General features: G+C 45.4%; 1 protein-coding gene across 1 annotated transcript in view; it reads right to left on the bottom strand.

The window, feature by feature from the left end:
* Window positions 1-1536: 1536 nt before the first annotated feature.
* ARHGEF4 (Rho guanine nucleotide exchange factor 4) overlaps window positions 1537-11655 on the bottom strand; it is a gene marked incomplete at both ends in the record, with an annotated part of 86914 nt that continues 76795 nt past the window's right edge. The window contains 8 exons of the mRNA XM_079539975.1: window positions 1537-1694; window positions 2808-2885; window positions 4052-4295; window positions 5172-5303; window positions 6490-6619; window positions 7803-8035; window positions 8664-8843; window positions 9841-10035. Coding sequence (XP_079396101.1) covers window positions 1537-1694; window positions 2808-2885; window positions 4052-4295; window positions 5172-5303; window positions 6490-6619; window positions 7803-8035; window positions 8664-8843; window positions 9841-10035 — 1350 coding nt within the window. The remainder of the gene's footprint in view (window positions 1695-2807; window positions 2886-4051; window positions 4296-5171; window positions 5304-6489; window positions 6620-7802; window positions 8036-8663; window positions 8844-9840; window positions 10036-11655) is intronic.

Below are 11655 nucleotides of genomic sequence, written 5' to 3'. Positions count from 1 at the left end.
TTCTAGGTTACGAGAGGAACAATGATTTTGAAGAAAAACAATTTTACATGGATAAGACACGTCAGACACAGACAGAGTCACTTTTACAAGTTTCTTTATGAAATTAAATGTAGCCCCTGGTCTGGGGAGAAGATATAGTGCAAGAATGACTTTGTACATGCTACTAAATTCAGATGTCCCTGGATGACCAAACTTCAGTAAGCTACAGCATCAAACACCAGACCTGGGAGCTCAGCAGGCAGTTAGTGCTCATTTACAGTAGCATCATGTTGGAACAAAGGAGTGCCTACTTTCTGCTGTCACAAGATGTCTCTAAGCTAGGGAATTAGGTCAGTATGGCTTCTAACGCTCACTAAGGCAAGGCAAATCTTTCTTTTTGCTAACCAAGGTACAGATGAGTTTCTCTTGGCCACCGTTTGAAACTTGGGTACCTAAAGTGAGGCTTTCAGTGCCAAAACTTGGCCAGTTGTAAGTAGCTTTAGGATGTCTGTTTGTAAAGGTATCAAAACCCTCTAATAATTTGAGTCTGTAGGAGTTTGCATAACAGTTGTGGTTTCAGTCCTTCTTTTGCCATTGAACTGCAGACTCTGACTTCTGGGAGCGGTTTGCAAATATTGATCTTTTGTTATTTAAAAAATAAAAATAAAACAGACAAAACAGGCATTGAGTTAACAACTGACAAGAACAATTACAGACTTACAAAATACACAGTTCTGGTTTTATACCATAAATAAACACATTACAAACAATGAGCATTTTCATTGGCCAGGAAATATGGCAGAATGATAGAAGAGAATCTAAGGAGTTGAGTACAGTATCAATTTAGGCACATTTTTCTCTAACTTCTGTAACGAACCCACTAGAGCGATTCCTGAACGTTACTCATGCTGCAGGTTGGTTGGCACCGTTTAACAAACTATATTGTTCATCAGTGTTGTTGAATTAAAGGGAAGAAAAGGGTCACAGTGCAATACTCACTGTTGTCTCGTCTGAGTGCCAGCAGAGGCTAACTGAGTTAGTTAGAAGGGTGGAGGAGGATCGTGTCCTTGAGGTGAAAGGTGGGGAACAGAGAACGGAAGGGTTTTGCTCCTCCCTGCAAAACATACAATGTCAGCAACACTGAGCTGTTGTTCTGAGCATGTCAGCGGGGGGCAGAGCTGGTAGGCTGAGCAGCTGCCAGACAGCAGCGGCGTTCACAGCAGAATGGAATGATTCAAAGTACAGCTGACAGGCAAAACCTTTTCAGATGAAACAGATCAGGCTCCATTCTCATCTCTTCCTGGAAGTCTGTCTTTTGAGTGCTGTGCAAGGCTGGCTCGCTGGGACCTAGCACAGATGCACACGTGTGCGAGCACGCATGCGGCCTCTCACCTCAGAGCCAGGGGGTCAGTTGGTCTGCAAGATAAATAGAGAAGGCAGGAGCACACGTGCCATCCTCTGTAAACAAAGGATTGGAAGAACCTGGGCTCCACCTCCTAGGACTGGTGGATAAAGTGCTTTCTCAGAAGGGGTTCAGGCACAAACGCGGGGCTGTCCTCATTTCCGGAAGGGTGTCAGCCTGCTGATGTTCTGCCAGAAGTTCGAGGGTTTGCGCTTGGGCTCTGCCAGCATGAAGACCTGCTGCTGTGGGAGCGTGGTAGGCAGGGTGGGATGCTTCTGTCGCATCAGGAAGTCATAGTATGGCCTGGTGACAGCTGTGACAGCAAGGAGATAGCAAAGCACGTGAGTTGAGCACACAATCCCTCCCCATACCCATTAAAGCTGAGGGACAGTGAATTTGATTTGCCTCAGCATTGCTCTCAATTTCAGCAGTGTTGGTGTTACGGAAGTCCCAGAAATGCCAAGCGTAGCTGACAGATGTTCTGTCAACAATTAGGGGCAGCTAAACAGCTGTAGCTCATTGCTAGTGACAAACTGATGAGCATACTCATGTGCCTTTACTTCTTTATGACATCCTGTACTGGTAAAAGCATGGGGAAATCCACAGCAGTGGAGTTTTAGCAGGCAGAATTGCTCTATTGAACCTGAAGAGCCATGTCTGAGCACTGTCCATACAGTTCAGAAAAGAAACAAAAAAACAGACTTGTTCTGGGTACTGGATGAAGTGCTTCTTTCTGACACTGGTCCCCAGGTAATGCTATGAACTCTTAGTTTGAACTCAGTAGAAGAGAGCTGTAGCAGCCACAGCAAGAGAGGTAACCAACTGGATCTAATAGAGGCTCATGGCCACTGGGACTTGGTAGAGACAGGACTGTGGAGTCCCATCTGGAGACAATATTCCTTTGAAGACAGCTGAAGGGACGGTGCTGGTAGGAATGATGGAATGTTTGGAACTTACTAGAAAGAGCAAGAGTGATTTGCAATATGGAAAATTAAATGGCAGGACTGAAAACAATTGTGGAGAGATTACAGAGCGATCTGATTATATATCAAGCAGTTCTCGGATGCTAAATATTCATCAGTGTATGGCCTTCAGTCTCCTTGATGGATTGTGCTGGTAAATATAAGATGCCTTGTTTACAGTTCTTCATTCTTGGATGAGAATGATTTCAGTTTTCTGTAGATCTGCAAGCTGAGAGTGACTGCTTCAATTTGCTCCCTACCTGTTTCACAACTCTGTGACCATGAGAACCCAAACCCAAGCACTGTAACACAGCAGCAAGTAGTCACTACCTTAAGTCTTTAAAATATATATTAAAAAAAAAAAGAGGCAAAGCCTTCAAAGGACATATATTAAACAGCAGCACTGTAAAACAGAAATGCCATCACCAGAGCTAGCAGCATTTCTGTGCTCAGGAGTGACTCACCCTTTGGCTTCCCAGTGTGGTGCTGCTTGCTGGCATTTAGCATTGCTTGCTTCTTCTGCATCTCTGTGATTGAAAAACCTTGAAGATAAAAAGAAGGGCTGTCAGCAGCAGCTCATCACGTTGTACCTCAGGGGAGCATGCTTGCAGAGGCAGTAGGAAAAACAGGTTGGAATGTGTCTGAGGTGGGAGGTCATGAGTCAAAATTCCTCCCAGAGGTGCACAGCTCCCCTTACCTGTGCTGCAAGGCTCCCTGCCTGCCTGCACCCCTCCCTGCTGCCTGACAGAACCAGGCCAGAGCAGTTGCAGCTCAGATCTCATTAGATTCCATGTCTGAACTAAGCACTAATTGGACAAAAACTTGAAAATCCTCTTGCACCTCTGACTGAATGTATTCTGTGCAGATGCTGCTATGTCAAGCTGTCTCGCTTTCAGCTGGGATAGAACTGGTTTTCTTCAGTGCCTGGTATGATGCTGCTTTGGTTCTGTGAGAGAAACAGCATTGATAACACATCAATGTTTACAGCTGCTGCTAAGCAGTGTTGTACAGAGCCAAGGCTGTTCTCAGCAAAGGATCTAAGGAGCTGGGAAGGAACAGAGTGAGGACAGCTGCCTTAACCTGGCCAAAGGGCTATTCTGTAACACATGGCAATGTGTGGAAGGGATTTTGAATGGGGTTCATCTCTCTCTCTCGTGCTCTCTCTCTCTCTCTCTCTCTTCCACTATTGGGGAACAACTGCTTGTGCATCACTTGTTACATACATTCATATTACACACACACACATAGCCATAACTACTATCCTCCTCCTTCTCCCTCTCTTAGTGAACAGTTTTATTTCAACCCCAGAATCTTATTTTTTTCTCCCCTGTTCTCCCCCCCACCCCCATCCCCCTGGGACGGGGAGCAGTGCAAAGGGTTGTGTGGTGCTCAGCTGCCTGCTGGGTGAAACCACAACACAAGCTCACATGCTATACCACAAAATAATCGAGGTTCTGTGTGACTGCATTGAGTATTTGACAGTCCTACCTGAACTCATTAAAGACACTGAGCTCTGCGAGGACAGCGTACTGCAGTGTCTGTGAGCACTGTGGTTTGTACCTTATTCAACTGCATAAATTCATTCAGCATATTACAGTCAGCAGTCCAGAGCATGGATTACACCCCCACGGCCCCCTAACTCCTGTGCAATGGTCAGCATTCAAAAAAACACATTGCCCCCACTGAATCACAGCTCTGCTTTTTGTACCTGTCTCCTGGTCGAGCTGAACCTGTCTCCTTTCATTCTCAAAGGCCTTCAGCCAGCGCTGTTTCTGCTCAGGCTTTTTTGCACAGAATAAGTGGACCTCCTCAGTGTCACGGCAGTGTAATTTAAATGCATTTTTCACACTGATGCTGAAGTCCTTGTCCTTTCCATCTTCTATGTCCAGGATTTCCATGTCATCCATGTTGATCCGACTTTTATAATACAAGATGTCCCGGCGCAGAAGGTCCTGTAAGAGATCACAAATTATACAGATTTGTGTTTCTTCACCTCTCCGTGTCATAAGCATACATTTTCTTTGAGATGCTGGAATACTCAATCTTTTTGTTGGGCACTGTAATGCTGTAAGAAAAGATGATGCTGGATTTTAATCTCTGGAACTGAAGAGTGCTAAGCTCCTACTGTTTGCATTGACTGGAATAATTTGATTTCTTCTGTTGGTGGGGTCAGGATAACAGGCTGGCATCTCCACTTTTGGGATGCCATCAGCTACATTCAAGCACTCTGGATGTGGTCTCAAATCCCCATTAAGCTGCTTTAGAGAGCAGTATTTGCTGCTTTTTTTTTCATATTGCTGCTTTCCATGTCAGCAAAAAAGAAATCCTAATTAGTTTTTATTTTTCACATTGCCCATTAAATGTGTTAAGAGCATGAAAAGTGTCAACAGCAGCAATAAAATGATTCCTGAGTTACCAGGAGCTACCTGCTTGCCACACAGTATGGAAGAAAATGGCATGTTCAGTTCTGAAATTCCAGTGGAAGATACCTTACCTTTGCTCGACCAAAGAATATTTCTTTTACTGTTCAAATAGGTGCACACAGATACACACCTGCACTGTGTGTGAACAACAGCGAGGCGGTGCTTCTGTCTCCTCTATAAGGACTTGGCCAGCAGTTAGTGTATTGCTCTGCTCAGGTGCACCTGGCTCTGGGGCACCAGAGGAAAAGCCACACTGAATGCACATCAATCTGTGCAAGAAGCACACACGATGCAAGCAGAATTAAGTATTATGGATTCAGATAGAGAACAACTGGAAATGAACAGGGGAAGTGGACTCAAATGTTCAGCATTGTAATAGTGTTTGTGTTTGACTACCCAAGTTACCTTCTTGCAGCAGACAAGCTGGTGATCAAAGAGGAAGAACATCCTCTGTTGGCTCTTGGCTTGAGGGTGGGAGACTTTGGTTAATTCTCCAGAATAGATGAGTTCTGAGCTTCTAACGAGAACATCTTCACCCTGAGAGCAGCACAAAGAAGAGCCTGGTGACTGGCCTGTGCCATCCCGAAACAAGCGAGGAGACATAAGCCTGTAATCTCACAAGGCAAGGTCAGTGTGGTCATTGCAGCCTAAAACCCTGCTAGTGAAACACTTTTCCAGGAGCGAGAAGGGGCCGCTGTGCTGGAGAAAAGGCCTTTTTATATCAAGACAGTTGCTGTACTCTTGGTACCCAGTGAATGGAAACTGAATTTGACTTGCTTTCTGGCACAACCTGCTCTAGGGAAGCTGTTTTAGCAGGGCGTTGGACTTACGGGAGCTCCAGAGGTCCCTTCCAACCCCTATGGTTCTGTGATGCTGTACGATTACAGCAATAATATGTTAAATGAAAACTCTCCTTTGCAAGGGAAAAGCCCCAAGCAGCTGCTCCATCGCTGGCATTAAAGAAACCACATAAGAAGATAGCTGATAATTTAGCCTGACATTTCGGATAGAGAAGGGCTGGTATTATTGAGTTTAGGCTTCAAAAAAATGAGAAGATTGGGGTCTCTTGGGGTTGGGAAGTTTTTCCACACACAGGGTGGTGAAGCACTGGAACAGGTTGCCCAAGGAGGCTGTGGAAGCCCCATCCCTGCAGGCATTCAAGGCCAGGCTGGATGTGGCTCTGGGCAGCCTGGGCTGCTGGTTGGCGACCTGCACACAGCAGGGGGTTGGAGCTGGATGAGCGCTGTGCTCCTTTGCAACCCAGGCTGTGCTGTGATTCTGTGATTATTTTTTTTTTTTTCTTTTAAATCATTTTCATGTTGAGCCTACAGGCATTTTATTCTTCCATCTTCTGAAGAACAATGTGCCTTATTAAGCACTAAGGGTTGATTCTGTCCACACTGACCATTTTGACCTCAGTAAAATGGGTGAGAAAAAGAGAAAAACACGATTTTGTCAGACCACCCTCTAATTTTATTTCAGAAGGAAAATGGGAAAACAAAGAATCCCAGGGGTCAGGGAGAAGGTGGCTGGTCTAGATGGGTTATGTGGTAGACCTTTTCATTTGTACTGAAAGATGACAGCTTTGAAGCAATAAAACATCAGAAAAGCAATTCACAGAGTAGCAGAACTGAGCAGAACCTCACAGAGCTCTTACAGGAGGCAACTGGGAGGGAAATGAAAGCAATGCATTCAGTTCCTAGGAAAAGTAAGTCTGCCTTACCTCCCAGTCTTCTATGGAGCTTTGCCACTGAGCAATTTTGTCGATGTTCTCCAGTCGCCGCTTTCTCTCGTTGATGAGCCGAGCAACGTTCTTCATGGCATTTAAGGCAGCTTCAACGTCTTTAAAATCCCTAGGGTAGGGCAGAGCGTGTGTGAGAGGGATGCCTTGCTGCAGGCAGCTTTTCAGAAGCATGCTGCTTTGGACACGCAGATTTATACAGTTGTTACAAATTCAGGACCAGTGTGTGGAAGGGCAGGAGGCGAGTAACAACATTCAGCTGCAGAGCTGTAAACACTTGTGGATGAATCGATCTTCAAGGCTTTGCTTGTTACCCATCATGATACAACAGATTCATAACACTATTGCTTTCATATAAGGATTGATTCTGTCACATACAGGTAAGACCGTTCAGATTTGGCTTGATTTCAAATGGGGGCTGTTGGAGTGTTTGGGAGGATAGGGCAGAAGCCAATGCACTCCCTATACACCGCCCTGGAAGGAGCTGCTCTGCACAGCACAGCTTAATGCAATTTTCAGACATCCAGGTGCTGCATTAAGGAGCTGTATCTTACAAGATCAACATCAGAACAGCATGCTTATAGATTTAATAACTTACACATAAAGCAGTTGAGAAATAGCAGTGCTGTAAATCAGGTGTTGAAATTAAATAAGTTGTCACAGTGGGCCGTTAGCAACACTCTCCTTAATATAGTTTTTCGTGCTTTATTTCTGTGGCTAATTATTTTTCTTGCACAATTAATTGAGGCAAAAGCAATGCCTTTACCCTGAAATGGAGCTCTGGGTTTGTGGGCTTCTGAGCTAGGGCAAGAATTCACTGAGCGCACGTGGCCTGATGTTGTAGGCCATGAGTTCCCTCAGGGAAAGCACCAAACAGAACTCAAGACTGCCTCTCAGCCTTGACATGCTGTACATGTGTGGGCACATGGATGTTCTGGGCTATAATAACCAGTGCTTTTGGAGGCAAAGCTGTCAATAATATCATCCCAGGAACAAACTCCAAAGCCTGTGTGTGCTGGTATCTCAGATATGTGGGCCAAGGAAACCAGAAAAGCACCACAATGAAAGGAACTTAGTAACATCAGGTCTCTAACAGACAGGGAAGCCCAGTGCTACTGTCATTGAAAGTTACGTATTTGATCAAAGAATGCTTTTTTTTTTCCTGGTTCCTACAAGATAACAGCAGAATCACAGCACTGGCTGCACTCAGCAAGCTGCCCTCAGCATGCAATTATGCGTCAGCCTGTTTCCACGAGACAGGTGTTGCCATTCTGCTTCCCACCACGCTGACCTACCTGTGCTGAGGGTTGGTGTATTTGAGCAGTTCAGCCAGCTGCAGTGGGTACTTGCAGATTTTCTGCACTGGTGTCAGCAGAAACCCATCCAGAGAGATGTCAATCATCTTCTGCAGCAAGCGGCAGGCTTCGAAGAAGTAGACGTACTTGTTAACTTTGGTGAGGCGGGACAGCTCCATGCAGGCGTTGGGGTGGTTGTTGCAGTACTCAGAGTAGATCTGAAACTCTGTTTGCTGTGAAGAATCACAGGATCACAGAATGGCCTGGGTTGAAAAGGACCACGATGATCACCCAGTTCCAACCCCCTGCTGTGTGCAGGTCGCCAACCAGCAGCCCAGGCTGCCCAGAGCCACATCCAGCCTGGCCTTGAATGCCTGCAGGGATGGGGCTTCCACAGCCTCCTTGGGCAACCTGTTCCAGTGCCTCACCACCCTCTGGCTGAAAAACTTCCTCCTAATATCCAACCTAAACCTCCCCTGTCTCACTTTAAAACCATGCCTCCTTGTCCTATCGCTATCCACCCTTGTAAACAGCCATTCCCCCTCCTGTTTATACCCTCCCTTCAAGTATTGGAAGGAAATGAGGGGATTTACTATCTGTCTTTCTCTGAGTGATGGCTCTGAATCTCTCACAGCGGGCTGTGGGATAAATGATGTGCTCCCCTGGCATTCTGAAGCTGTCAGACCTGAGGTTGGTGGCTAGCAGAGTGCTTGCACAGCTTACCTGAGAGAGAGCTCAACCTGCAGCCAGGAGAACTAGGGAATACTTGGCTGGGGGGAGGTTAAACAGAACTTGTCAGATCAATTTCCTCTGTCCTAATCCCTGCTCAGCTACCCCTGCCCGTAAGTCAAATGTACTTACATATTCCAAGAAACAGGAGCCAACCTCACTTAAATGTGGGTGGTCTTTGTTGAATTTCTTCTCCAGTGCTTTAACAAATTTCTTCTGGCACCTGTAGATGTCTTCAATATTCCCAAAGATTGTCTTCAGCTGTTCTTCTGTAAACATGTCGGCTCTTTTGCGGCACTGCTTTATGTAACCCTAAGAGGAAACCAAATGAGAAAGCTGGGCACTGACTCAGAGGTGCTAGGATTTCAGGAGAAAACCCCAGTACTGCAATTAGCTGTGCTTCAGCTACCCCTTCCTTCATATGCATCCATGCCTTAGGCTATTATTTCTTCTAATGCCACCCAAAATATGGTAGAAATAGGAATCAGCCCACAGTCATATCACTGCCTTAAACAATGCTGTAACCCGCACTTGAAGGATTCCAGAGCTGCTTTCTCTCCTGTGGAAAACAACTTTGTCTGCAGGCTATGGGGTTGTGCTGGCCACTGCACTGACAACTAAATCCAGCTGAGGATCTGGTTTGGATGCTCACGTTTGCAAAGGCCTGGTTGAATCAAGGGAGAAGGAGGTGACAAAGGGAATTCTGGACTCACCCGGAGGAAAGGGGGTTTGGTGTATGCTGCTTTTCCCCAGCTGGCTCTCCTGGAGGGCACGGTTTTGTGTCATTGTAGTGAAAAAAATCTATGTTCCTTCAAACTCCTTTCTCAATTACCTTAATTTGCCCCAGTGTATCTGACACAGTGTCACTTCTGGAAGAGGTGTCAGAATACTCAGCATATTTGGAAGTGAAAGATCTTATTGGCTGAATGTCCCCCAGTTGTTTCGATCTGAGCATAACTTGCCTGAAGGCTGGAGTTGCTGACTGTATTACCTCAGAACATGTATTAAGGAGGACAGCAGTGCTAGACGTTTACTTTTCTCTGTCTTGGGAAATGCAATTAATTCCGTTTAATCAGAGCCCAACTGGATGCTCCCAAAACAGAGGCATTTGGGATATTGCTGTAATGAATCAGCTTCTGTTTTCTGAGCGTGCAATGTCATGTAGCAGAGCAGACACTGATGGAAATGCCATTAGTATTCAGAGGAGGAAAGTTACCCACTCAGGAACCCTCAACGTGGGCACAAAACAGAACACCCTATAGTTTCCTTTACAGAAGTCCTTGCATTCACTTCCCCCTTATTCCTTTACCTCACAAATGTCCTTCAGATGCTTGATGTAGTCTCGTTCTGTGCTTATGATCTCGTTGATAACGTTGGTCCTCATCTGGTCTTTGGTGGTCTGCCCCATCCCAAAGCGCCGGGTGCCACTGCTGGAGTCGTCGTCTTTGCCACCCTCCACCTTTACAGGGTAATCTTCCATGGGTTCATCCTGGTTCACTCGGAGCTGGACCGGACATACAACACATTGCCATTCACATTGCTACATACAGCTCATCCAGAGAAAGGAGAGCTGACTGAGTGCTGGACAAGGATTGAGCTGGGAAGGGAGTGAAGGGGAATGCTGTGTAACACTGAGGTAATATTACCTATAAAATATTTTCCCATGATAAGCAGTATGTAAGCGTATTTCCCCAGAATGTAAGGCCAGACAGATGAAGTTCTGTCTACACTACATACAAAATCAGGACAGGAAATGGCTTATCAAGAGAAATCTGCCTGTGTACTCACGAGGGGGCTCTTAGGGAAAGAGAAGGGAACAAGTAAATATTTGCTTTTTTTTGGAGCAGTTTTATTGTTATTCCCATACTGTACATAACAGAGGCCCTCTCAGTACCCGCTTCCCCAAGATTATCTACAGATAACTTGTTCTTTAATTTTCAAACAAATACAGATGCCAGTGAGCATGCAGTGCAGTGCAGAATGGCATTACATTACAGAGCTGTGTGTGCAACTCGTGGTTCCTTCACATTGCCCATGAGATGGCAGCACAGTGTGAGCAGAGCCAAACACCAGCAATTTGTAGACCTGCTCTGCAGAATCTGTTTTGTTAGCAGTACCAAAGTACCTTAATTAATAGTGAGAAATTTATTTGTGCATTCCACTTGCAAGCTTTATTTCCATAGAAGCATTGCTGCTGCATATTCAGTAGCTCTCAGAGTGCCCATGGGAATATTCTGTACACAAATCATCAATCTCAGCACAAAGAACAAGTGAAAAGCTCTGAGGCAGCAACATGTGTAAATAAAAGCAGTTTTGGTACAGTAACAGATCTGCTGTAAGCTTTTCATGTAGCCTCTTCTAGTCAGGATTATTTACCTCTTTGTGTACACATATCTCTATAAAAGATGCATACCCATCCCTCGCCAACGTAGGCATAGATTGCACTGATTCACTGCCTACAGTGGGTGAAGCCCCCCAGACGTGCAATCCGGCCTTTCTTTCACTGTGAGTGGAACGACATGGCTGGTCTTAAGCTCAGACTTCAGCCTGAAATTTGTTTGGAGTAACTGAGAGCCCTGCAGTTTTACCCAAGCCCCAAAACACCCTGCCCCTCCCAGCAGTAAGCTTGAGACATGGTGATAATTAGCAGGAAATCTTCAGTTGGTTGCTAAGAGTAAGTGGTGTAATTGCTCTGCTAAAATAACTTGTTATTCTGCATCCCTGCAGGGTAGCACCAGTCTGATTTCCCCTGGAATACTGCTAGAGGTTTTTGCCAGCCAGGACAACAGCTTGTCGGTAATATGAAAATAAAAAAGGAGCGTGTTTTGAGTGTGAAAAAGCAGTTCTGTCCCCACTACTGCTGAGAATTTGGTCTTAGCAATCTTACTTGCAAAACCATACACTGTTTGGAATAATTATCCAGCTGAGACAGCTTCTCAGAAGCTATACCAAGTGTTTCACAGCTTCTAGAGCTTCTGCTCTGCTTCTCCAAGGACCTTTGCTACATACACCATATTACTTCCTTTCATGCTTCACCTGATTTTGGGTCACTTATGATCTAAAGTGACCCAGATTAGAAGCTGAGCTGCTAAGAATCCCTCTGCCCTTAGGCACCTAATCGCCT

This window comes from Tetrao urogallus (assembly GCF_951394365.1).
Source record: "Tetrao urogallus genome assembly, chromosome: 9".
Classification (NCBI taxonomy): Eukaryota; Metazoa; Chordata; class Aves; order Galliformes; family Phasianidae; genus Tetrao; species Tetrao urogallus.
This window is presented reverse-complemented; position numbering and strand designations above follow the sequence as displayed.